This window comes from Brachionichthys hirsutus, chromosome 22 (assembly GCF_040956055.1).
Source record: "Brachionichthys hirsutus isolate HB-005 chromosome 22, CSIRO-AGI_Bhir_v1, whole genome shotgun sequence".
Lineage (NCBI taxonomy): Eukaryota > Metazoa > Chordata > Actinopteri > Lophiiformes > Brachionichthyidae > Brachionichthys > Brachionichthys hirsutus.
The window spans coordinates 4,603,601-4,629,604 of NC_090918.1; the positions used below are offsets into that span (position 1 = coordinate 4,603,601).

Sequence of the window (26,004 nt, forward strand, 5' to 3'; positions counted from 1 at the left end):
TGGAGGAGGACGACATGGGGGACAACGCGGGGGAGCGCGTGGACAGACAGAAGGTCGGTCTCTCTGTCCTCCCTCCAGGAACGAGACGTTTTGTCTTTTTTTTTGGGGGGGGGGGGGGGGGGGTGGAGCAGCTGACGGTGTCCATCTTTCTGCCCCAGGCGCAGGACGATGGCAGGACGGTCCGAGAGAGGAGGCGCCTGGAAGACGAATGAGCTGAGGACTGTGGCCCACGCCCACTGTGTGATGTCACGCCTTTATTTAATGAGACCGGACCCTTCCTGTTCTCAGAACCGGGTCTGACTGCGTTTTGTTCCTCAGGTGAACCCGTGGGCACTGCACGACCCCTACGCAGCGCTGGGGGAGGAGAAACCCCGGAGACCAGGTGAGGCCCCTCCCAGCTGCTGCTCCGGCGCCTCGTCCTCGCTGACGCCCCCCCCCCCCCCCCCCCCAGGTAAATGCTACAAGGTGCCTGAAGGCCTGGACGATGGCGGGAAGAGGAAGAGGAAGCGGGGGGCCCCCCTGCAGGACTTCAGGACCTGGTTCCGGGGCAGCTGTGAGTCTGGGTTGCACGATGCCCCCCCCCCCCGATCCCCCCCCCCCCCCCCCCCCTCTGCTTGATGGATTGATGGTTTCGTTGCAGTCGATCCGACCGAGCCCAAGCTGAAGAACGGACCCACCTTCACAGGTCAGATGTCCGCTCTGGCTCCGCCCCCTCCTGCTCAGAGTGGATCAGAGGCGGGGCATCAAACACAAACTTGATTTTCTCTTCTCAGATCTGAACGGCGTTTATTTGAGCTCGATGAAGGCGCGGCTGGCGAGCAGGAAGGCGGTACAGACGCTTGTTTACACACGTCTGCTGCCGTGGCAACCGGGCCAACATGTTTGTGGGGTCCCTCAGGGCGTGGCTGTCTCCGATGAGGAGCTGAGGCGGACCTTCCTGCAGCTGGAGGAGGCGGGGCTGCAGCAGGGGGAGGAGTCTGTGGAGGCGTTCAGAGATCATGACCTGATGGGTGAGACGCACGTCTCCGTCCTCGGGTGCAAACGTGGGTGTGACGTGGGTGTGTCTTTAAGGTGTCCATGACGACGGTTCAGACTCGGGACACGAGGACGTCCCAGCGGACTTCCTGGGTCCAGGTAACACACCTGTCCTGCTCAACGCCGTCCCCCGAGCAGCGGTCCAATGCTTCCTGTCTGTCTGCAGACGTCCAGGGGGCGGAGCTGAGCTACGAACACCTGGTGAAGCTGCGTGTGGTGAGTGAGCGGAGAACCAGAGAGCATTGTGGGTAAATGGATCAGCTGTTGGCTCGCTGTGACCGGTCCAGGAGCAGCTGGTGACGTCCAGCCGGGGCTACACTCAGGAGACGGCTCTGTCCCAGAGGGTCAGGGACTGGGGGGACCAGATCCAGCCTGAACTGGTCCTGCAGGTGAGCCCCCGCCCCCGTCCCCCGTCCCCCGTCCCCCGTCCCCCGTCCCCGTCTCCTGCCCCCGACTGCTGGTGGTAAGCGTGTCTGTTTACAGGAGGCGCGGCCGCTCTTTGACATCCACGCCTACGGCGACAGGATAGTGGGGGCGCTGCAGAGCGTGGGCCGGCGCCGACGGTTCTCCTCCATCGCTGCCGGGCTGGACCGCCTGGAGGTCTGCCGGTACCTGCTGGCGTCGCTGCAGCTGGTGAGACGCTCAGTCAAGGAGGGTCGACCAGAACCAGAACCACACCATAGGGGGTCGACCAGGACCAGAACCACACCGTAGGGGGTCGACCAGGACCAGAACCACACCGTCTTAGGGGGTCGACCAGAACCAGAACCACACCGTGGGTCCAGGTGATTGCCGTGGTTCTGGTCGACCCCTTAAGACGGTGTGGGTTCTGGTTCTGGTCGACCCATGAAGGGTCTCTGTTCTGTGAATGTGGTTTTGGTGGTTTCAGTTTATTGAGATGATCAGAACATTTCTGGACCGAAGGGTTCTCTGTCGCTCCAGCCCAGTCTGTTATCTGTCAAGCAGCTCGATGATGTCATGGTGATGTCATGGCGATGTCATGGCAATGTCATGGTGATGTCACGGCGTGGTCGAGGCCTCCCTTCCGGTTCTCCTGGTTGTCGTCGTGACTCCGGGTCACCATGTCTCACACCTGGTCTCTGGTTTTAGGCGAATGACTCCACGGTGGGCGTGGACAGCGCCGGGGTTCTGGAGGACGGTCTGGACTCCATGGGTCTGACGCTGCTCAGCACGCAGAGGGCGACGGACAGGTTCCAAACGCTGACGGCTGCAAGCTGAGGCCGGCGGGTCCCGGGCCTGCAGGGACCGGCAGGAACCCACAGGGGGGGCCGGCGGGTCCCGGACCTGCAGGGACCGGCAGGAACCCACGGGGGGGCCGGCGGGTCCCGGACCTGCAGGGAGCGGCAGGGACCGGCAGGAACCCACAGGGGGGGCCGGCGGGTCCCGGACCTGCAGGGACCTGTAACTGTTTGACTGTAATAAAGACGCAAGCATCAGGTGGGCTGGTCGGTTTTTACATTTGTGACCTAAGTGATCACGTGTCAAACAGGCTCCTCCCACAATGGTAGCCCAGACGGGGGACCGAGCCTCCGGTCCGGGGACAAGGGGGGGGGGGGGGTTCGTTCTAGGAGAGGACGGACCTTTAGAGTGAACAAAAACAAGCAACGCCACTTGGAGCTTCCTGATTGGTTTATTTCCAGCTCTGACATCACACTTCCTTCGGGGCTGATGATGTCACACGCCCAATCCAAGGCGTCCCGCCGCCCATGTGGTTCCTGAGGCTCTGAGCGATCTGCTCCCGGGTCTTGGTCCTGTTGTAGTAGTCCAGGAACAGCCCGTCCGGGCCGAGCAGGTAGATCAGGACGCTGTGGTCCACCAGGTAGTCCCCGTCCTCGTCCTCGGGGCCCCGGCTGGCGTACACTCTGTAGTCCCGCCCAGCCGCTCTCACCTCCTCCACCGTCCCCGTCAGTCCGATCAGACGGGGGTGGAAATCTCTGACGTAGCGTGCCAGCGCCGGGACGTCGTCCCTCTCCGGGTCCACGGTGATGAAGACGGGCTGGACCGGCGGCAGGGAGGCGTCCCCGTCCAGGGCGGACACCACGGCGCTCAGCTTGTCCAGCTCGTCGGGACAGATGTCGGGACAGTGTGTGAATCCGAAGTAGAGCAGCACCCAGCGGCCCAGCAGGTCCTCCTTGGTCCTGCGCCGCCCCCTGTGGTCCAGGAGGCTGAAGTGTCCGTGTCCCAGAGCCGCGTCCCGCAGCTGCCGTCTCCGCTGCTGCTGCAGCTTCTGACGCTTCTCCTGGGAAACCAACCAGCAGCCGGCGAGCAGCCCGCCGCCGAGCAGCGCCGTCACAGCCAGGCGGGTCCGCAGCCTCAGGGGAGCAGAGCCTGCTGACCTCTGACCCTGGGACAGGAAGCAGCGGCGGAGGTGAGGGTGTGGACTCTCTGAGGGGACATGTCTCAGGAGTCTTCCTCCTCGCTGCAGATCACCCACAATGCATCTGACCGCCAGCATGGTCCTCCTGCTGAAATAACAAAACAGGAAGTATTGGGATGGGGAACGAGTACTTGGTCAAAGTACTTGGAGTAACGGCGCCCGCTTTGTCCGTTACCGGGCCGCCAACCCCAGCGGTCAACGGGGGTTAGACACGCCCGTCCTCAGGTAACGCACCAGAAGGACCAACACCTTTACTTCCGAATTCAGTTCCAACTAAGATTAGAATTGAATTTGAAATTCTAAGCTAACGATCTACGTGTTAAGAAATTTAGTCAATCACATAATCCATATCGATTGTTTATTATTGTTGAGACGCAGGTATCGGCGGTGGAGTGGGTCGCACCCTGGGTTCGGAACCAGAAGGTCCTGTACTTGTACTGTGATACCTGCTACTGTGTGACTGTACTTGTACTGCTCTAACATTCTAGCTAATAATATATTCATCACAATCAGGCATGTTAGCTAGAAGCTAACTGGCTCTCATGCTAGCTGCTGTAGCTAGCTGCTAGCGGACCAGAACTTACCGTCCGGCTCCAGGGATCCGACCCGGGATCTGATCCAGCAGGAGACCGAGCCGGTTCTTAGAAACCGTTCACGTCAGCTGGTTCGGCTGAACGGAGAGCGAACCTGTCTCCGCTAACGTGAAACCTGAACGGGTCGCTGACGGAACAGCAGCGCCACCTGCAGGGCCGGAGGCCGAAGTTCTGTATCAACCCACCACTACGTCATCAACGGGCGGCCCTGCTGACAGCAGACCAGCACGTTACCGGAAGTTAACCAGCTGAGGCCGATGGGGGCGTGTTTACTCGTTAAACCAATGAAATGTGACGCTGCGAGTTCAAACGGGAGCCGCTGAGGTAAAGGTGTTGATCCTTCTGGTGCGTGACCTGAGGATGGGCGTGTCTTAAACGCTGTTGTTATTTGTTGAAATTAAATAGTATTAAATGTCACTTTAATCCACGACGCATCATCACTCTTGTGCTGCTGGGGAGTGCAACGTGATTGGCTGTGCTCCGGTGACGTCATCCTTTTTTCCGGACCACTTTATGAACAGCTTCATGCTCACGGCGTCTCCCCCGGTTTGGGGTCTCTAAATATACCGGGAGGTGGGGTCGGGTGGCCCCGCCCCCTCCGCCACCAGCCAATGGGCTGCGGGATTGGAGGATGCCGGGCTGACTTATGGTCATGGCTGGGGGGCATTCCTGGGAGTCCAGTCCAGCGGACTGACGCCGACCCCCTTAAACCAGCGTCTCCTCGGGACCCGGACCCGGACTCGGCAGCGCGTCTGTCCCCTCGGAGGAAGGTAACCGGTCCGGCGCGCGTTCGGTGAGGCGCGTCCCCGCCAGCAGACTTCTGTCTGCTTCCCGTCCCACTCTGTGCTCTAAAAGCGGAGCGGAGCCATGATGAGCAGCTCCTCGGAGCCCCCGAAGGAGGAGCGGGAGGAGCGGGAGGAGCAGGAGGAGCGGGAGGAGCAGGAGGAGATGCCGGCCACCGAGAAGGACCTGGCCGAGGACGCCCCGTGGAAGAAGATCCAGCAGAACACCTTCACCAGGTGGTGCAACGAGCACCTGAAGCGCGTGAACAAGCGCGTGAGCGACCTGCAGAAGGACCTGAGCGACGGGCTGAGGCTGGTCGGGCTGCTGGAGGTCCTGAGCCAGAAGAAGATGTACCGGAAGTACCACTGCAGACCCAACTTCCGGCAGATGAAGCTGGAGAACGTGTCCGTGGCCCTGGAGTTCCTGGAGCGGGAGCACATCAGGCTGGTGTCTATCGGTGAGTGCGGGGGCGGGGCTGCCGGTACCGTCCCGTACAAACCGTTACAAAATAAATGGGACAATAATGAAACAGATTATTTTAATCTGGATTAAGTTCCTGAAATCAAGAACAAATTGTTTCTTTAACCTTAAGTTGACGGATGATGCATTCAGGGTCCAGGAATCCGCAGTTCTGGGGCGGGGCTTCCTGGTCCCAGGTGTGATTCTTAATCAGTTCTTTGCCAGGTTCTAGTCAGCTGTACTTTTTGCGCTGCATTGGTCCAAAAGGTTTTGTTTCAGCGCAGTACAAGTAGTAGTAACAGTACTGCAGTGTGGTAACCGTACTGCAGTATAGTAACAGCACTGCTGTATAGTAACAGCACTGCTGTATAGTAACAGTACTGCAGTGTAGTAACAGTACTGCAGTGTGGTAACAGTACTGCAGTGTGGTAACAGTACTGAAGATGCCACTTTGAGTTTTTCCGGATCGCTAACAGGAAATATTGATCTTGTTGTCATTTATGCCGTTTATTGAATGAAGAATCGGGTCACATGACTGAGAGCGATGGGTTCTGTTGGGTCACGTGTTGAGAGTCAGCTGGAGAAGTAGCTTGCTCCATGAGGCCCCGGGGGCGTGGTCTCTAGCGGGGCGGGCGGGGCATGAGATGATTGATGGTGCGACAGCTGAGCTCTGTTGTCCCTCCGCCAACAGCTGCTGAAAATAGACCCAAGAAGTCGATCCACTTCAGTCCACGTTGTCTCTGAACTGGATCAGAGACCACAAACCCTCCAGCACCGGATCAATAATCTCTGATGCGTCTGTGTCTGATCATCTTCAATAATCTCTACTCGAGATGTAAAATAATCCGTGATGATGTCTTTGTTTCTATTGTTGAAACTCAAATGGGTTTTTATTCCTGCTGGGCCCAAATGGACCTGGACTAACTACACAGTAACTACACAGTAATAACAGTAACTACACACTAACTACACAGTAATAACAGTAACTACTACACACTAACTACACAGTAAATACAGTAACTACACACTAACTACACAGTAATAACAGTAACTACTACACAGTAACTACACAGTAATAACAGTAACCACACAGTAATAACAGTAACTACACACTAACTACACAGTAATAACAGTAACTACTACACAGTAACTGCACAGTAATAACAGTAACTACACAGTAATAACAGTAACTACTACACAGTAACTACACAGTAATAACAGTAACTACTACACACTAACTACACACTAACAACAGTAACTACACAGTAACTACTACACAGTAACTACTGCACAGTAACTACACAGTAATAACAGTAACTACTACACAGTAACTACACAGTAATAACAGTAACTACACAGTAATAACAGTAACTACTACACAGTAACTACACAGTAATAACAGTAACTACACGCTAACTACACAGTAATAACAGTAACTACTACACAGTAACTACACAGTAATAACACTAACTACACAGTAATAACAGTAACTACACAGTAACTACACAGTAATAACAGTACCTACTACACAGTAACTACACAGTAACTACTACACAGTAACTACTACACTGTAACTACACAGTAGCTACTACACAGTAACTACACAGTAATAACAGTATTAACAGTAACTACACAGTAATAACAGTAACTACACAGTAATAACAGTAACAACAGTAACTACACAGTAATAACAGTAACAACAGTAACTACACAGAAACTATACAGTAACTACACAGTAACACTGATCTCAGTGCCCCCCCCCACCCCTAATGGTTTCCACGTGTCGTAGCAGTCAGCACACTGGAATGCCCCCCTCCCCCCACGCTTTATCTGTCCGCCGTGTGTTTCCTAACTTTGCTCCAGACGCCTCGGAGGAATCCGATCAAAGCTGTCCAGAAGATCAAACGTAACCAATTCACCTTTATGATGTAATCATGTGGTTGAGCATGTTGAACCAGGACCAGGACCAGGACCCAGCAGGACTCAGCGGGTCACCTGATGTGGTTCTGGACCTTTGGGCCTTCTCTGATGGATCGATGCACCGGTTCTGTGTTGAACTGTTTTATTCATTTCAGGTTTTGAAATTGTGGGATGGGCTTGAGGTCTGGACCCCGGACCACGAGAGTCTTGGTGGGTCTACACCGAGCCCAACAGAAACAAACCCTCTTCCTGCTCTGAACCCGGGCCGGGCCCTGGAATCGGACCTTCCTGTGATCTGGCTGAGATGAAATCATCTTTTCCTCTTCTGAGATCAGGCCAATGTAAACACGCAGCAGGAGGTTCTGGTCGGGTCAGCTTCCAGAACCGCTGAGAAAGGGCGGGTTCACCGATGGGGACGAAGGAAGCAATGGGTCTCGTTGTGACCTCACAGTTAAAACATCCCTCCTGATGCTGCTCTCTGATTGGCTGATCCAACACTGTGTGTGCGTGTCCATGTGTTTCCTATTGAGAATGACCTCATTCTTGGGGGGGGGGGCTGATGACATCATCCTGAGCAGATCTGCCGGTGAAGGATGAAAGAAAAAGAAGTCGCAGACTTTTATTTTGGAGTGCGTATTGAAAGATCCGGAACATGTAACTGGAACCAGAACCAGAACCCGTTAAACAGCAGTAATAAGTGGGCGTGGCCTTTGTCTGGATCAGTTGAGATGTTTGGAGGTTCTGAATGTGACGACCCGGTTTGGGCCTGTGGATCTTTATCCCTTTAATTGATGGGTGGCAGGAAAGAAGGGATGACCTGTAAAGGTGTGACCGCTGGGCTGACCGCACCTGTAAAGGTGTGTCCGCTGGGCTTTCTGTACCTGTAAAGGTGTGTCCGCTGGGCTTTCTGTACCTGTAAAGGTGTGTCCGCTGTACCACCGTTAGCTTCTTCCTCTTTTTCTCCATCTCAGAATTTCATTCTGGCATTCCTTCAGAGGAGGAGTCTGTTCACAGGTGGGAGCAGGTGTCTCCTCAGGTCAGACATGCTAATGTTAGCTACAGTGGTTGACCAGGTGATGTCCTGTTTTCCTGTCTGTGCTCTAGACTCTAAAGCCATAGTGGACGGGAACCTCAAGCTGATCCTGGGCCTGATCTGGACCCTAATCCTGCATTACTCCATTTCCATGCCCATGTGGGAGGATGAGGATGATGAAGACGCCAAGAAACTGACCCCCAAACAGCGTCTGCTGGGCTGGATCCAGAACAAGGTGCCCCAGCTCCCCATCACAAACTTCCATCGAGACTGGAGGGATGGCAAAGCACTGGGAGCACTGGTGGATAACTGCGCCCCAGGTCGGTCCAGAAACTGGAGTAATGTCAGGTCCAGTGACGGAGGGCGTGTCCTTTCATTTGGAATAGAATGGAATTTTATATCTGATGCTAATCCGGTTATTTAATCTCTTTATGGGATTTGATGTTAATCCGGTTATTTAATCTCTTTATGGGATTTGATGCTAATCCGGTTATTTAATCTCTTTTTGGGATTTGATGTTAATCCGGTTATTTAATCTCTTTATGGGATTTGATGTTAATCCGGTTATTTAATCTCTTTATGGGATTTGATGCTAATCCGGTTATTTAATCTCTACCGGATCTGATTCAGGATTCTGTTCTTTTTGTTGTTCTGGTACTAAACTTGCGATGGTGCCTTCAGATCGCTGCTCTTAGACTATTTTCTGGCTGTTGTCCCGTAAACCGGGCCTGGATGGATCTGAACCATGTCCTGAAGGCCTCGTCTTGTGTTGGACTCTGAGGCTCACTCCGTGATACTTTCAGGTCTTTGTCCGGACTGGGAAACGTGGGATCCCAGCCAGCCGGTGGTGAACGCCAGAGAGGCCATGCAGCAGGCTGACGACTGGCTCGGAGTCCCACAGGTAGCGCTGACCTTTGACCTTTCACTGCTGCATGGTGCATTTGTCCATCGATTGGACTTGATGTTTGCGATGCATTTGAGTCTGACATGTTCATCCCCTCGCTCTTCTTCAGGTCATTGCTCCAGAGGAGATTGTTGATCCGAACGTGGATGAACACTCCGTGATGACCTACCTATCCCAGTTCCCGAAAGCCAAACTAAAGCCTGGTGCCCCCTTAAAGGCAAAAACACTGCATCCCAAACGGGCCAAAGCCTACGGACCAGGTGAGTCCAGAATGAGCTGAGTGATCCCAGTCGGCTGGGAACCCCAGAAGCCAGTAGGGGTCCTTAATTCCTCCCGCGTGTCTCTCAGGTATCGAACCCAGAGGTAACGTGGTTCTAAAACCGGCAGAGTTTCTGGTGGAAACGGTTGAGGCCGGACTGGGTGAAGTTCTGGTTTATGTGGAAGATCCAGAGGGACACACAGAGGAGGTGGGAATGTAAACTCTGAATCAATGTTTAGAATTGGAGAAAAAGACTAGAGACTAGACAAAATCCACCTAACATCAGTTCTGTGTTCCCTTCAGGCCCGGGTCATCCCCAACAACGACAAGAACAGGACCTACTCCGTGGTCTACCTGCCCAAGGTGGAGGGCCTTCATAAAGTAAGAGCAAATCCCTTTGGACATATGTTCAGGCAGTCAGAACCTTTATTACCAGGGTCTAAATGGGTCTAAAGGGTTCTAAAGGGCTATTTAGAACTTCTGTGTGGACAAGAGATCCTTTTGGTGACCTGCATTATTCAGGAAGTACACAGTTACGTCATGAACACACACATGTCCACAATCATCCAGATGTCCACAAATGTCCTGATGTGTGACATCACAGTACTGTGGGTCGATTGAATCTAATTTGGAACCGTCATCCTCCATTTTAAAAAAGCTGTCAGCGTTTGTTGTAAATCAAGTTGGCGTGAACGGTGGACCCTGCTGCCCCCAGGTGAAGGTGCTGTTTGCTGGGCAGGACATCGACAGAAGTCCCTTCATAGTAAACGTTTCTAAGGCCATGGGCGATCCAAACCGAGTCCAGGCACGCGGGCCGGGACTGCAGCCGACAGGGAACATGGCCAACAAACCCACGTACTTTGATATTTACACGGCAGGTAACCCAAAGATGACACATCTTTAGTTCATATGACTATTGAAAGCTAGGGGGACCCAGTTTGTCTTGCAGAACCCCCTAGAGAACCACACTGAAGGGGTTCTGTAGGGGGTTCTGCAGACATCTGCGAAGCTGCAGCGGTGTCTTCTGTAAGTGTCTGAATGTCTCTCCGCTGTTTGTCCTCCAGGGGCCGGTTCTGGAGATGTCGGTGTTATCATTGTGGACTCCAACAGTCGCAGGGACACAGTGGAGATTGTGTTAGAGGACAAAGGGGACAGTATTTTCCGGTGCACCTATGTTCCTGTCCTGGAGGGACCTCACACCGTCTATGTGACCTTTGCTGGGCAGCAGATTCCCAGAAGTCCCTTTGCCGTCCACATCTCAGAGGGTAAATTCAACACAAGGGAAAGTTCTGTCCTTGGTCCAGTTCTCCAGGCTCATATATCATATCTCCACATATCTTTACCCAATGTCGAACATTTAACCAATGTCCACCCCTGTTTCAACAGTGTCCAACCCAGTCTGACCAGTGTCCAACCCAGTCTAACCAGTGTCTAACCCAGTCTGACCAGCGTCTAACCCAGTCTAACCAGTGTCTAACCCAGTCTGACCAGCGTATAATGCAGTCTGACCAGCGTCTAACCCAGTCTAACCAGTGTCTAACCCAGTCTGACCAACGTCTAATGCAGTCTGACCAGTGTCCAACCCAGTCTAACCAGTGTCTAACCAGTGTCCAACCCAGTCTGACCAGCGTCTAACCCAGTCTGACCAGCGTCTAACCCAGTCTGACCAGTGTCCAACCCAGTCTGACCAGCGTCTAACCCAGTCTGACCAGCGTCTAACCCAGTCTAACCAGTGTCCAACCCAGTCTGACCAGTGCCTTACTCAGTCTGACCAGCGTCTAACCCAGTCTGACCAGTGCCTTACTAAGTCTGACCAGCGTCTAACCCAGTCTGACCAGCGTCTAACCCAGTCTGACCAGCCTTTAACCCAGTCTGACCAACGTCTAATGCAGTCTGACCAGTGTCCAACCCAGTCTGACCAGCGTCTAACCCAGTCTGACCAACGTCTAATGCAGTCTGACCAGTGTCCAACCCAGTCTGACCAGTGTCCAACCCAGTTTGACCAGCGTCCAACCCAGTCTGACCAGCATCTAACCCAGTCTGACCAGCGTCTAACCCAGTCTGACCAGTGTCCTACCCAGTTTGACCAGCGTCCTCTCTTGGTCCTGACAGCCTGTAACCCAAACGCCTGCAGGGCGTCTGGTAGAGGTCTGCAGCCGAAGGGTCTGAGGGTGAAAGAGGTGGCTGATTTTAAAGTTTACACCAAAGGCGCCGGTCGTGGAGAACTCGAAGTCACCGTGAAGGGACCAAGTAAGATGCCAAAATACCCCTGAAGCATCAGCTTCACGTTTTTCCATGAGAGGCGCTGATTGGTTCTGTTTCTCTCTGAGTCCAGAGGGCCTGGAGGAGCCGGTGAAGGTTCTGGAGATGGAAAATGGGATGTTTGAATGTAACTATTATCCCACCATGAAGGGAAAATACATCCTAACCATCACCTGGGGAGGACACAACATTCCACGCAGGTGAGACTCTGCCAAGGACATGATGGATGGATGTTACAAAAGCTGGACAGAACGTGCTAGAGTGGTGCCCCCCCCCATCTCAGGATATATCATTCATTTAGCATCATGTCTGTTTGTGTTCCCAGTCCCTTTGAGGTTCAGGCGACTGAGGGGGCAGGACCTCAGAAGGTGAGGGCTTGGGGTCCTGGTCTGGAGACTGGTATGGTGGGGAAGAGTGCTGACTTTGTAGTGGAGGCCATCGGGACGGAGGTGGGAACGCTCGGTATGTCATCGCAGTTCACCTGTCTGACCATCTGGATGTCCGTCCGTCCGTCCGTCTGTCTGACCATGTGTTTGCCATCCTGCAGGTTTCTCCATCGAGGGTCCTTCTCAGGCAAAGATTGAGTGTGATGACAAAGGTGACGGGTCATGTGACGTCCGTTATTGGCCAACCGAGCCCGGCGACTACGCCGTGCACGTCATCTGTGATGACGAAGACATCAAGGACAGCCCCTTCATGGCTCACATCCGCCCCGCTGCCAACAACGTCTTCCCTGAAAACGTGAGCTCAGTCTCTTAGAATAACTTCCTCGTGTTCTGCTTCCTAACACCTTGGTCACTGTGGCCTCAGGTGAGATGTTCTGGTCCGGGTCTGGAGACGCCGGGATGCATCGTCAACAAGCCGGCGGACTTCACCATTGACACCCGCAGAGCTGGCGGAGGAACGCTGAAGCTCTACGCTCAGGTGAGGAGGTAGAGACCGCTGGACGTGTTGACGGACGTGTTGGCGGACGTGGCGTGACCATTGACGCGTCGCTGGGATGTGGTTGTGCTTTCAGGATGCAGAGGGTTTCCCCATCGACATCCAGATCACAGATCACAGAGACGGCACCTTCCTCTGTCTTTACATCCCGACCAAACCCATCAAACACACCGTCATCATCACCTGGGCCGACACCAACGTTCCCAACAGCCCATTCAGGGTAAGGCCACAACACCGCCCCCTGTTGGCTGGGAGGTCGGTGGGTTGGTGGTTTCAGTCCGCCGCAGGGAGGAAACCAAAGCGTCCAGTCACAGCTAGCATCCAGTCACAGCCAGCTCCAGTCACGGCTAGCATCCAGTCACGGCTAGCGTCCAGTCACAGCCAGCTCCAGTCACGGCTAGCGTCCAGTCACAGCTAGCGTCCAGTCACAGCTAGCGTCCAGTCACAGCTAGCGTCCAGTCACAGCTAGCATCCAGTCACAGCCAGCTCCAGTCACGGCTAGCGTCCAGTCACGGCTAGCGTCCAGTCACGGCTAGCGTCCAGTCACGGCTCGCGTCCAGTCACGGCCAGCTCCAGTCACGGCTAGCGTCCAGTCACAGCTAGCGTCCAGTCACAGCCAGCGTCCAGTCACGGCTCGCGTCCAGTCACGGCCAGCTCCAGTCACGGCTAGCGTCCAGTCACAGCTAGCGTCCAGTCACAGCCAGCGTCCAGTCACGGCTAGCGTCCAGTCACGGCTAGCGTCCAGTCACGGCTAGCTCCAGTCACAGCTAGCGTCCAGTCGCAGCTAGCTGGTGATCCAAAGCTGATTCACTGCTTCGACATTTGTAACATAGTTTGTTGCATGTTTGTTTGTTTGTTTGCTTCAACCAGGTGACGATAGGAGAAGGCAGCCATCCCGAGAATGTGAAGGTTTACGGTCCAGGTGTGGAGAACCTGGGTCTGAAGGCCAATGAGCCGACGTACTTCACTGTGGACTGTAGCGAGGCGGGGCAGGGTGGGTGAAGCCACGCCTCTTATTGTTGTTGTTTACCAGTCCAGTAATACCTCGACATACGACATGCTTTGACACAAGAGTGTTTCCGAGACACGAGCAAACCTGTGACCAAAGTTGTGCTTTGAGACATGAGTATACATTTGAGCTGCGATGCTAACCCTAACGTCCAGATGGTGGCGCTAAATGGCCGAGCGCTGTGAGCGCGCTTCACTGGTTCACTTCAGGTATTCAACACCTGTATGTGTGTATCTATTTGAGTTTCAAGCTCAGTCCAGGAACGAATTATTCTCGTAGGTCAAGGTATTACAGGTACAAGGTATTGCTCTAAAGGTAAAACGTTTCTCGCCACCTGCAGGCGATGTTAGCATCGGGATCAAGTGTGCTCCAGATGTGGTGGGTCCTGCAGAGGCCGACATCGACTTTGACATCATCAAAAATGACAACGACACGTTCACGGTGAAGTACACGCCCCCAGCCGCCGGTCAGTACACCATCATGGTGTTGTTTGCCGATCAGGTGAGAGGGCACAGGTGACCTGTTGGAAAGATTTCTGATTACAACATAGCATTAAAGGAATTTCTCACTTTAACAGGAAATTCCCATCAGCCCCTTCAGAATAAAGGTGGATCCTTCCCATGATGCTGCTAAAGTCCGGGCTGAGGGACCCGGACTAAATAAGACAGGTGTGGAATAGATCCGCCTCCCCATCGGTGTTGCACCAGTTTGTTTCTGCCCCCCACCTGCGCAGACCTGACGTCGATCTCACTATTCTCTCTCCAGGTGTTGAAATGGGAAAGCCGACTCACTTCACCGTTTACACAAAGGGAGCCGGAAAAGCCCAACCTGAGGTCCACTTCAGCGGCGTAGCGAAAGGTGAGGCGGTCCGAGACTTCGAGATCATCGACAACCACAACTACTCCTTCACCGTCCGCTACACCGCCGTCCAGCAGGTTAGCTTCAGCTGAGTGGCGCGCTAGCCGCTTGAAGAGCCGATGCTAACCCCAGTTTGTATCCGGCAGGGGAGCATGTCCATCGGCGTGTGTCATGGAGGAGACCCCATCCCCAAGAGTCCATTTAGCATCACTGTGGCACCCCCACTGGACCTCAACAAGGTCAAGGTTCAGGGATTGAACAGCAGTAAGTGTCATCTGGTCACATTTATTCTGTCGCTGTTCGCGTGTACGTCGATTACTTTCCAACGCCTAATCACACGGTGTCGGAATGTCGGAGGCGGAAATCGACCCGCGGCTCCCGTCGGATTGGGTGGTTGCTCGCTTCAACCGTGCCAACGTCATGGAATATTTGTCTTCGTATTCCGGAGGCGAACGTAACTAAACAAACTTCGTTCTGCCATCAACCTTCACGTAAACACAAGTACTTTAGAAATCTGAAGTACTTGTCACCAAGTCAGGACTTTTGTTGGTAAACGAATGTTCTTTCCAGAGGCTAATGAAAGCAATGCTAGCTAAACGTGCTGCTTGTGTTTCTGTCTGCGTGCGAATCAGAGGTGGATGTCGGGAGGGATGAAGAGTTTACAGTCGTCACGCGGGGTGCTGGAGGTCAAGGCGACCTGGACGTCAAGATCACCTCGCCGTCACACCGACCAATCCCCTGCAAGATGGAGTCAGGCGCCGCCAGCGAGGTGCACACAGTCAAGTACATCCCCCCCGAGGAAGGAGCATACAGGGTGGACATCGGCTACGGTGGAAACCCTGTTCCAGGAAGTCCGTTCACCGTGGATGGTGTCATGCCCCCCGACCCATCAAAGGTAAGGGCATGTCCCTTCCCCTCCCCCCACCTCGATGGAAAGGCAGGTCAAGTCGAGCGCCATAAATGAATGGCGGATCAAGATGTTCCATCCAGAAGCTTCTTGGTTCAGGTCACCCTGGAGTTGGTCTGAGGGAAACCTTTCTCACCTTTTCGCTTGTGGTCCTTCCAGGTCCGAGCCTACGGCCCAGGTCTTCAGGGTGGCATTGTGGGTAAACCGGCCCCCTTTGCCATTGACACAAAGGGGGCTGGTACTGGTGGTCTGGGCCTGACGGTGGAGGGCCCCTGTGAGGCCAAGATCGAGTGCCAGGACAATGGCGATGGATCCTGCTCTGTGTCCTACCTGCCTACCGAGCCGGGCCAGTACGCCATCAACATCCTGTTTGCAGACCAGCACGTTCCTGGATCCCCCTTCAAGGCCGTAGTCCAGTCTGCGTTTGACCCCAGTAAGGTCACGGCGAGCGGTCCCGGCCTAGAGCGAGGGAAAGTCAACGAGGATGGGTCCTTCAAGGTGGACTGCTCCGAAGCCGGGGAGGCGGAGCTCACCATCGAGATAATTTCCGACTCTGGAGCTAAAGCTGAAGTCCACGTCCAGAGCAACAGTGATGGGACATACTCCGTCACCTACGTCCCACGGTTCCAGGGCATGTACTCCATCACCATCAAATATGGAGGACACGCAGTTCCCAAGTTCCCTGCCCGACTCCAGGTGGACCCAGACGTGGACACCGGTGGGGTGAAGGTTTACGGACCAGGAGTGGAACCCAGAGGTGAAAAAGCAGTAGAGATGGTGTTTCAGTCCCTTTGATCCTGGTCAGCTCTTTCATCACAGCACTGGGTCCTCGGGTCCTGGTACCAGCCAGGAAAAGGAGGAACCAGTAATTCAAGAGGCGATTTTGTCTCTACAGGCATCCTGAGGGAAGTGACCACTCATTTCACGGTGGACACCCGGGCCCAAGACAATAGCGGCGGCAGCCACATCAAAGCCTGCATCAAAGCCTGCATCTCCAGCCCGTCCAGCACCAACAGGGACGCCTACGTCACCGACCGAGGCGACGGGACCTACGGCGTGGAGTACACCCCCTATGAGAACGGTAAGTCCTTCTGGGTCTGCTTCAGAAGGGAGTGGAAGGCGTGGTTCTGGTTGGTAAGCTTCACAATAAACTGAAATGGAACGACAAAGAGGGTGGTGCAGTGGGTAGTGCTGTCTCCTCACAGCAAGAAGGTTCTGGGTTCGATTCGCGTCACTCCAGAGTGTCCGTAGGTGTGAGTGGTAGTCTGTCTCTGTGTGGCATCGATGAGCTGGCGACACGTCCGGGGTGTGCCCCCCCTCTCACAACTAGTCAGCTGGGATGGACTCCAGAACCACCTGCGACCCACAAGGAGGACAAAACGATTGTAGACGAGACGACTGAGGTCACCTGTGACGGTGAGGTGTCTGTAATGTGAAGCGGTCTGAAGCAGCCCAGAACCAGCCCCTCTGGAAAGGTGGACCTTCTTCTGGCTCGGTGAGGGGCAGCCTGGGGGGGTAGGTATTAATAGCTGCAGTCCGGCTGAGTTTCCACTGATGTTAACGTGGGACGGAAACACTGCAGCCAAAGCAGCCCTCTAGGAACCAGAGACACATGCGAGCGTTGCTAGGTGTGGACAACCTCACCTGGACAAGCTACACAGGTGCATGGAGAAGGACTTTCAGAGGGGGCCTTTCACCCGACTGCGATGTGACGTCCGTGAGAGGGCACGTCTGGGAGGCCACAAATTAGCCGTCTCACATGCTAAATGCTAAGACACGATGCTCTGTCTCTCTGCAGGTTTACACCTGGTTGAAGTTTTGTTGGACGAGGTATCAGTGCCCAAGAGTCCCTTCAAGGTGTTGGTGACTGAAGGCTGTGATCCAAGTCGAGTCCGAGCCTATGGTACGGGTCTTGAGGGAGGACCGGTCAACAAACCAAACCGCTTCACTGTCGAGACCAGGTACCCCGTCTTCATGCACAAACACCGACATGACGTGAAGGAGGATTAAAGTCAAATAAACTGCTCTGAAAAAAGGTCTCTGAAATGCTTTGTCCACGTTAAACGATTCTTGAACAGGTAGAGCGGTTGCAAACCTTGCGGGACATCCCGTAACCCTGGGCTATCTGCCATAAGAGACAGAACCGGGTCCAACAGGTTCTTGTCCTGCTCGGTCTCAGGGCTTTCAGGAGGGTGTTTGAACGTTGCAGTCTTTAATTCAGTTCCTCCGTGGTTCCTTCCTGCTCCTCAGAGGTGCTGGTACTGGAGGTCTTGGCCTGGCCATTGAGGGTCCATCTGAGGCGAAGATGTCCTGTAAAGACAACAAAGATGGCAGCTGCAGTGTGGAGTATATTCCATTCACTCCGGGAGACTACGATGTCAACGTCACCTTTGGCGGCCTTCCCGTCCCAGGTGGTGCATTCCAACCGTTTTGTCCGTCGGCTCCGGAACCAGCAATGACCCGTGTCTGGCCGCCTCCATGTGTTGCAGGAAGCCCGTTCCGGGTTCCGGTACGGGAGCTGGTGGATCCCAGTAAAGTGAAGTGTTCCGGTCCTGGTCTGGGGAGTGGAGTGAGAGTCCATGTCCCTCAGACCTTCACTGTAGACACTAGCAAGGCTGGTGTGGCGCCCCTCGAGGTCCTGCTGTGTGGACCCACAGGTACCAAACACTGACAAGAAATGGTCCAGTTCATGCGGGTCTCGGGGTCCAACGGAAGAGCCTTTAGTCAAGTCGAGTCTGCAGAGACTTAATCCTAGTTTAGCACCAGCCCTTACAGAAGTGCAGGACTGACCAAAATCAGAGTCCACGAACCCTACATGGACTTAGTCCTGGTTCAGAACCACTGACCCAACATATACATCGTTGCTGTGCAGGTGTTGCTGAGCCAATCAGCACCTCTGACGACGGTGATGGAACCCACACAGTCAGCTACACGCCCGCCGCCGACGGCCCGTACACGGTCTGTGTCAAGTACGGCGACCAGGAGGTCCCTTGCAGGTCAGTCTGTGAAGGGCTTGAACCTGAAGATGCCGTCCCCCTTTACTGACTTCACCTTTCTGCCAGTCCCTTTAAGATCAAAACGTTACCGGCTCACGATGCCAGTAAAGTTCGCGCCAGCGGTCCGGGGCTGAACTTGTCCGGCGTGCCAGCCGGCCTGCCGGTGGAGTTCACCATCGACGCCAGAGATGCTGGGGAGGGACTGCTCACGGTTCAGGTCGTGGTGAGTAACCCAGCAGCACCGAGTACAGGTTGAGTATTTAAACGTATCCTCCGCGGGGGGCCGGGGGGCCCGGGGCCCGTTGCTGCAGGGTCCGGGCGGGTCCTCTGTGTTTGTGGAGGACTGGGAGACACAACCAGGAAACGATGGCTGCAGGTTCCTTTTTTGTGAGAAGCGTTCCTTTTAAATATTTTGTCTGAATTCCTGTCCTTGTGTCTCCAGGATCCGGAGGGGAAACCCAAGAAGGCGAATATCCGGGACAACCGGAACGGGACGTACACGGTGTCCTACATGCCGGACATGACGGGACGTTACACCATCACCATCAAATACGGGGGAGACGAGATCCCCTACTCGCCGTACCGCATCCATGCTCTGCCCACCGGAGATGCCAGCAAGTGTCTGGTTACAGGTCAGGCTCCGCCCCCCTCTGCGCTGACAGCCACTCAGATTTCTTCCCGTGGGTGTGTCACTGATGTTTGTGTTATTTTATCGCAGTGTCGATTGGAGGCCATGGACTGGGTGAGTAAATGTTCTGCTCCCCAGGTAGGGGCCAGGTGTGAAGGCACTTAGCATGGACATTGCTTAGCGTTTCTGTTAGCCAATAGCAGCAGTGCTGACTTACACCTGAGCCCAGTCAGGCTCTGCTCCTCGGGACAGGTGTTAGCAGTGATCATCAGCCGCTGCAGGTCCTCTCCATTCAGAAAGTAGCAAAAAGAATAATGATTATTGATCGTTTAGAATGATTTGACCTCTGGTACCTGGAACTGGGCCGGCCCGGTGCTCGAAGTTCCCTAACCCGGACCCCAGAGGACACGTAGCGGCCCAGAAGCACTTGTTTAGCCATCCGGCAGTTCCTCGTCTGAGGTTTGCTACACCCGTTTATCATCCGTCCCTTCAGGATCAGGTCTAGGTCCGACCATCCAGATTGGCGAGGAGACGGTCATCACTGTGGATGCAAAGGCTGCTGGGAAAGGTAAAGTCACCTGTACGGTGTCGACACCTGACGGAGCGGAGCTGGACGTAGACGTGGTGGAGAACGCCGACGGGACGTTTGATATCTACTACACGGCTCCGGACCCGGGGAAATACGTGATCACCATCCGGTTTGGAGGAGAGAACATCCCCAACAGCCCGTTCCACGTGGTGGTGAGTACCGGCCCGGGGGCCCGCGGCGTGGAGAACGTTCTGCTGCCCTCCGGAGCCCGTCTGCCACCTCCTCGGGAGCATGCCTGGGAAGGTCTTACGGGCACGAGGAGGCCACGCCCACTGCTGAGCCTCACTTTGACTTGTTTTAAGGACCTTACAGTTGGATCCGCCTCCAGGGGTTAATCAATGAGCTTTGCATTGATTCCACTCACTCAGAGCCAGGATGGTTATTTTCCTGTTCCCTTTATTTTGGCGGGTTCATGGAGCTCTTATTTTCTTACTGCTACGTTTGTTTATTCATGCTTTTGTTTACGCTCCATAAGTCTCTTGATTGGGGCCAGACTCCGGAGCCCCGCCCCAGTACTCTGACCCTCTGCTCCTGGTTTAGGCCGCCGAGGATCCCATCAACCCCGTGGACGGGATGGAGCCGATGCTCCGCCCCTTCAGTCTGGTGATCCCCTTCACGGTGCAGAAAGGACAGGTCACAGGTGAGCTGCTGCCGTGGAGTCTCACATCAAAGCTTCGTTGTCGACGTGAAGCGACCGGATCCGGTTTTCCTGCTCGTCCTCCAGGTGAGGTGGGAATGCCGTCCGGTCGGACCGCCTGTCCTCACATCACCGACAACAAGGACGGCACCGTCACCGTCAGGTACTCCCCGACCGAACGAGGCCTCCACCAGATGGACATCAAGTATGAGGGGAACCATATCCCAGGTAACACCTGAGCAGGTGCGTCCCTCCTGTGACGCTCAGCTGAACGCTGTCTTTGGACAGCCTGGTTCTGAAAGCTTCTCGCGTTTCCTGTTTGGCAGGAAGTCCCCTGCAGTTCTACGTGGACGCCGTTAACAGCGGTCACGTGACCGCCTACGGCCCGGGTCTGAGCCACGGCACGGTGCGCAGACCGGCCACGTTTACCATCGTCACCAAAGACGCCGGAGAAGGTACCGGGCCCTCAACGCTCTGCTCTGATTGGCCGCAGGGAGTGCTCTTGTTGTGTGCTTGAATACATTTAGTATCTAACAAAGGTGATTTAAGCCCCACCCACAGCTTCATGAGGACTCTTCACCTGCAGGTGGTCTGTCTCTGGCGGTCGAGGGCCCGTCTAAAGCCGAGATCAGCTGTGTGGACAACAAAGACGGGACGTGCACGGTGTCCTACCTGCCCACCGCAGCCGGCCATTACAACATCAGCGTCAAGTTTGACGACAAGCACATCGCTGGCAGCCCGTTCACCGCCAGGACCACCGGTACGGGGAAGCACGGAGGCTGCTAGCTGCAGCCCCTTCCTTTGATCACGAGCTTCTCTGCCTTTGATGTGAGGTCATTTGTTCTCATGTGGTCCAAGAGCATAACGAACCGGTTTCATAAGAACCTCCAAGCAAAGCAGGGTCAATACGTGTCGTGTCGTGTCGTGTCGTGTCGTGTCGTATCACGCCTTACCACTTTGTGTCATGCTGCGTTAACTAGACGTTTCTTCAGCGGTTAATTTTCAAGGATGTCGATCAATAATTAATAATTGCTTGACAAACACTTTCTGCCTGAAGTCATCGGTGAAACCGCCTTTTTGAATTCGGTCTAAACCCCGCCTCCGTCCGCCGCACTAATCCGATGATGTCATTTGCTCTCCAGGTGACGAGCTCGTCAGCTCGTCTCAGCTGAACGTCGGCACGGCGTCCGACGTGTCCTTGAGAATCCTGGAAACGGACCTGAGCAGCCTGACGGCGTTCATCAGAGCGCCGTCGGGGAGCGAGGAGGCGTGTCTCCTGAAGAGGCTCCCCAACAGACACATCGGTCAGGTTCTGGGTTGGACTCGACTCGAACCGGGTCGTTATGAATGCACCGCTAACGTTCAGGGCTAAGTGCTGACCTGGAGGTGGGCGGGTTCGGGTTAGCATCGCTAAAAGCTAAGAGCTATTTGAGCTAACATTAATTAGCTTCATGACGGTTAGCTAGCTTGGATAGCTCAATTGTTGCCATCTGTTATTGCTGGGTAGCTAGCAGCATGCTCTGCTCCCGCAGGGATCTCCTTCACGCCGAAGGAAGCCGGCGAACACGTGGTTAGCGTGAAGAAGAGCGGGACGCACGCCACCAACAGCCCCTTCAAGATCGTGGTCGGTCAGTCGGAGGTCGGGGACGCCAGCAAGGTGAAGGTTTACGGACAAGGACTGGGGGAGGGGCACACCTTCCAGGTGGCCGAGTTCATCGTCGACACGAGGAACGCAGGTGGGACGGCGATGAAGGTCAAAGGTTAAAGTCCTCTGAATAACATTCAATACTCAGATCCTAATTCATTCAGGAAATTCAGAATTTTGAAAACAAAAAATTGATCATCTTTAGTTTAAGGTTTGCAGGTTTGGACCTGTATTGATGATCTGCTCTCTGATTGGTCCCAGGTTACGGCGGTCTGGGTCTGTCCATCGAGGGTCCCAGTAAGGTGGACATTAACTGTGAGGACGTGGACGACGGGACGTGTAAAGTCTCCTACTGTCCCACCGAACCCGGGAACTACATCATTAACATCAAGTTCGCTGATCAGCATGTTCCAGGTCCACAGAAATAATCAATCATCTCCAATCTATAGATCGTCAGTTCTTACAGTGCACATTGTTGATGGTTAGACTCCGCCTCTTTCCTGTTTGTGTAAACAGGAAGTCCTTTTACGGTCAAGGTTTTTGGCGATGGGAGGATGAAGGAGAGCATCACCAGGAAGCGCCACGCCCCCTCCATCGCCACCGTGGGCAGCACCTGCGACCTGAACCTGAAGATCCCAGGTGAGCAGTGACACCACCCCTACACCTGTCTCCACCTCCTTTCTGTCCCCTACACCTGTCTCCACCTCCGTTGCTGGTCTTAGGGAACTGGTTCCACATGGTCTCGGCTCAGGAGCTCCTGACCCGGACCTTCAGCCGCAGCAGCCACACCTACACGCGGACCGAGAGGACGGAGATCAGCAAGACGCGGGGCGGGGAGACCAAGAGGGAGGTCCGTGTGGAGGAGAGCACGCAGGTGGGGGGCGAGCCCTTCAGAGGCGTGTTCGGAGACTTCCTGGGACGAGAGAGTCTGGGCGGGTTCGACGGCGTGCCGGCGGGAGGCCGCCCGCCGCTGCAGGACGGTGTGTGATGCGTTGGGCGTGTCCCCGGTCTGATCTAACGTTGCATGAGGGGTCTGCTGGGTTCTCCCAGGGGTCTGTGGGTTCTCCCAGGGGTCTGTGGGTTCTCCCAGGGGTCTGTGGGTTCTCCCAGGGTTCTGCTGGGTTCTCCCAGGGGTCTTTGATCCAGTTTGGAGCGCTTTTGGAGCGCTTCTGTGTCTGGTTGTGGGTCTTTTCATCGTCCTGTTTTTGTCTCTGGGTCGTTTGGACTTTGGTCCATGTACTGATTTGAAAGACAAATCAATAAAGTTTGATTGATGAGTAGCAGGTCTGAAGATAAAAACAACTAGTGACTCTAAAATGCTGTGGAAGGCCCCTCTCCCATCTTCCTCCTCCTCCTCAGGTGAGCCAGCCAAGCAGGAAATGACGGCGCAGGTGACGAGTCCGGCAGGGAAGACGGAGGACGCAGAGATCCTCAGGGGGGAGGACAGCACCTACAGCGTCCGCTTCATCCCTCAGGAGATGGGGGCTCACACCGTCAGCGTGAAGTACCGGGGCCAGCACGTCCCCGGGGGCCCCTTCCAGTTCACCGTTGGGCCCCTGGGAGAAGGAGGGGCCCACAAGGTCCGGGCAGGAGGGACCGGCCTGGACCGAGGGGTGGCCGGGATCCCAGGTGGGCTGGAAGCGGACTGTCCTTCCCGTGGCTGGACGGGTCCTGACGATGCGTTCTGTTGTGTTGCAGCCGAGTTCAGCATCTGGACCAGAGAGGCCGGCGCCGGAGGTCTGTCCATCGCCGTGGAGGGGCCGAGCAAGGCCGAGATCACCTTTGAAGACAGGCAGGACGGTTCCTGTGGGGTGTCCTATGTGGTCCAGGAGCCCGGTGAGATCGGCTGCTCTGATTGGCCTGTTAGCCATGTCGGGCGTGTGACATCATCGTCTTTGCCCCCCCCCCCTTGTCCCCAGGCGACTATGAGGCTTCCATTAAGTTCAACGACGAGCACATCCCAGACTCCCCGTTCCTGGTCCCCGTCGCCCCCCTGTCCGGCGATGCCTGCCGCCTCGCCATCACCAGCCTGCAGGTCAGAACGGCTCGGCCAGCAGAACCCTCGGGTCTGACCTCCGTGGCAGCCTGCATGGGTTCTCTTAAAGTTCTGTTCCTGCTCAGGAGATGGGTCTGACGGTGGGACAGGAGGCCTCCTTTGCTGTGCAGCTGAACGGCGCCCGCGGTCTGGTCGATGCTAAGATCCACTCTCCTTCAGGGGCCATGGAGGAGTGTCACCTCACCGAGCTGGACAGCGGTAAGACCCGAAGGAACCTGGAGTACCACAGGGCTCGCTCTGGGGTGCACTATATTTCACTTCCCCACTGTTGGAGCTCAGCCCCTCTTGTCCATGGCTGCAGTTCTTCTATCTCTGTAAGGGGTACCGGTCTGAAGGGCCGGAGTACCACCAGGCTCCTGACTGGGTCCTCCGCGGTTTGTACAGCTGACTGAGAATAAAATGGACATTTGAAGTACTGGAGAGATGAATAATGTGTATTCACACAAAAGGGACCCGGAATGGACCCTGAGCGATGTCCTCCATGTCCACAGACCAACGTGCTATCAGATTCATCCCGAGGGAAAACGGCGTTCATTCTATCGACGTTCGCTTTAATGGCAGCCACGTCCCCGGCAGTCCCTTCAAGATCCGAGTGGGAGAACTAGGCCAGGCTGGAGATCCCGGCATGGTGTCCGCCTTTGGACCAGGACTAGAAGGAGGGACCACGGGTATGCATAGAACAGAAAAGGCCATCGTCTACTGGAATGGTGGCTCATGGTGCGTGCTGTTCCTCAGGCGTGGCCTCAGAGTTCATAGTGAACACATGTAACGCCGGCTCAGGCGCTCTCTCCGTGACCATCGACGGGCCGTCAAAGGTGCAGATGGACTGCCTGGAGTGTCCTGAGGGCTACAAGATGTCCTACACGCCAATGGCTCCCGGACACTACCTGATCTCCATCAAGTACGGCGGCCCCCAACACACCGTAGGCAGTCCCTTCAAGGCCAAAGTCTCAGGTGGGTCCAGGGTCCAGGGTGGCTGTGGTCGGTGCTTAGACCAGGACCAGGATCAGGACCAGGTTTACAGCAGGCTGTCAGTAACGGATGTTTGAAGTAGCCTGTGAATCCCTCTGCAGGACCTCACCTGTCCGGTGGACACAGTCTGCACGAGACCTCGTCTGTCCTCGTGGAAACCGTCAGCAAGTCTTCAGCAATGGGAGGAGCCTTCGCCTCTTTCCCCAACTTCTCATCAGACGCCAGTAAAGTCATCTCCAGAGGCGCCGGCCTATCAAAGGCCTTCGTCGGCCAGAAGAACACCTTCACAGTTGACTGCAGCGAAGCAGGTGAGGAACATCTGGGCTCTGACTCCATGTGTCCATCGTTCTTCTGTCACTGATGGATGTTCTCCACTGCAGGAACCAACATGTTGATGGTGGGCGTTCACGGGCCCAAGGCGCCCTGCGAGGAGGTCTACGTCAAGCACACGGGCAACAGGATGTACAACGTCACGTACACCGTCAAAGAACAAGGCAACTACATCCTCATCGTCAAATGGGGGGACGATAACGTGCCTGGGAGTCCCTTCCACGTCGGCGTCCCCTGAGACGGAATTATTCATCTCTAGAGCGTCTCCCCGCTCCAGATCCTCATCCTGAGACACTGGAGACACAGAGACGTCCTCCAACGGCAAGAGGCGTGGAGCAGGTGGAGCTGAGAGGGGGCGTGGAGGAGGTGGAGCGGAGGAGGTGGAGCTGAGAGGGGGCGTGGAGGAGGTGGAGCTAGACGGGGCGTGGAGGAGGTGGAGCTGAGAGGGGGCGTGGAGGAGGTGGAGCCGAGACGTGACTCCAGAGACATACTTTCTTGAGATTTTGTATCCGTCAGAATGATGAATGTTTGATTTGTTCACCTTCAGGCTGCGACATTGTGCTGGCATAATAAACGTCCTTCCAGAAATATTGCAGTTTTACTCTTTCAAGATTCTCTTCATTTGCAGAAATATATAATATATGTATAATTGTGCTGTCCTTGAAGCCTGAATCTAAATGAATGATATCAGAGTTGTGCAAAACCTGCGCTGAACTACAATTCCCATCGGAGAACGCAAATCAACATCCACGCAGATTCAAACCAATCAGAACACAGCCTGCTCCTGCG

At 54.9% G+C, this 26,004-nt stretch overlaps 3 protein-coding genes across 3 annotated transcripts in view; 2 read left to right on the top strand and 1 right to left on the bottom strand.

Annotated features, from left to right (window-relative positions):
* Positions 1–2,446, top strand: part of ncaph2 (non-SMC condensin II complex, subunit H2) — a 4,225-nt gene extending 1,779 nt beyond the window's left edge. Inside the window, exons 9-20 of the mRNA XM_068755516.1 lie at positions 6–53; positions 159–209; positions 319–382; positions 452–553; positions 641–685; positions 774–829; positions 899–1,010; positions 1,072–1,134; positions 1,202–1,251; positions 1,323–1,424; positions 1,519–1,668; positions 2,146–2,446. Of these exons, the coding sequence (XP_068611617.1) occupies positions 6–53; positions 159–209; positions 319–382; positions 452–553; positions 641–685; positions 774–829; positions 899–1,010; positions 1,072–1,134; positions 1,202–1,251; positions 1,323–1,424; positions 1,519–1,668; positions 2,146–2,274 (972 nt within the window). The 3' untranslated portion in view covers positions 2,275–2,446. The remainder of the gene's footprint in view (positions 1–5; positions 54–158; positions 210–318; positions 383–451; positions 554–640; positions 686–773; positions 830–898; positions 1,011–1,071; positions 1,135–1,201; positions 1,252–1,322; positions 1,425–1,518; positions 1,669–2,145) is intronic.
* Positions 2,447–2,674: 228 nt separating this feature from the next.
* sco2 (synthesis of cytochrome C oxidase 2) lies at positions 2,675–4,153 on the bottom strand. Its single transcript, XM_068755259.1, has 2 exons — positions 4,018–4,153; positions 2,675–3,521 (listed from the first exon to the last, which is right to left on the bottom strand). The coding sequence occupies exon 2, from the start codon at positions 3,509–3,511 to the stop codon at positions 2,705–2,707; it is 807 nt and encodes a 268-aa protein (XP_068611360.1). The 5' UTR covers positions 3,512–3,521; positions 4,018–4,153; the 3' UTR covers positions 2,675–2,704.
* A 565-nt stretch (positions 4,154–4,718) lies between these two features.
* Positions 4,719–25,803, top strand: flncb (filamin C, gamma b (actin binding protein 280)). Its single transcript, XM_068755260.1, has 47 exons — positions 4,719–5,266; positions 8,293–8,541; positions 9,025–9,122; positions 9,235–9,385; positions 9,474–9,592; positions 9,688–9,765; positions 10,100–10,262; positions 10,449–10,649; positions 11,497–11,634; positions 11,720–11,846; positions 11,972–12,108; positions 12,194–12,387; positions 12,457–12,570; positions 12,665–12,808; positions 13,459–13,582; positions 13,938–14,098; positions 14,175–14,265; positions 14,363–14,532; positions 14,602–14,719; positions 15,088–15,350; positions 15,522–16,119; positions 16,258–16,443; positions 17,161–17,323; positions 17,613–17,773; positions 17,852–18,019; positions 18,235–18,358; positions 18,425–18,581; positions 18,801–18,990; positions 19,077–19,100; positions 19,480–19,727; positions 20,116–20,215; positions 20,300–20,440; positions 20,539–20,667; positions 20,799–20,972; positions 21,355–21,516; positions 21,745–21,948; positions 22,119–22,271; positions 22,374–22,496; positions 22,580–22,837; positions 23,217–23,486; positions 23,556–23,693; positions 23,777–23,892; positions 23,979–24,111; positions 24,405–24,581; positions 24,649–24,867; positions 24,987–25,193; positions 25,266–25,803. Exons 1-47 carry the CDS (start codon positions 4,894–4,896, stop codon positions 25,451–25,453), a joined length of 8,124 nt encoding a protein of 2,707 aa, XP_068611361.1. The 5' UTR covers positions 4,719–4,893; the 3' UTR covers positions 25,454–25,803.
* The last annotated feature ends 201 nt before the right edge of the window (positions 25,804–26,004 follow it).

Coding starts and splice junctions, on each gene's coding strand:
- sco2 (XM_068755259.1), bottom strand. CDS start 3,511: ATGCTGGCGGTCAGATGCATTGTGGGTGATCTGCAGCGAGGAGGAAGA.
- flncb (XM_068755260.1), top strand. CDS start 4,894: ATGATGAGCAGCTCCTCGGAGCCCCCGAAGGAGGAGCGGGAGGAGCGG. Junction 14,266..14,362: donor ACCCGGACTAAATAAGACAG/GTGTGGAATAGA, acceptor TTCTCTCTCCAG/GTGTTGAAATGGGAAAGCCG. Junction 20,973..21,354: donor GTTCACCGCCAGGACCACCG/GTACGGGGAAGC, acceptor TTTGCTCTCCAG/GTGACGAGCTCGTCAGCTCG.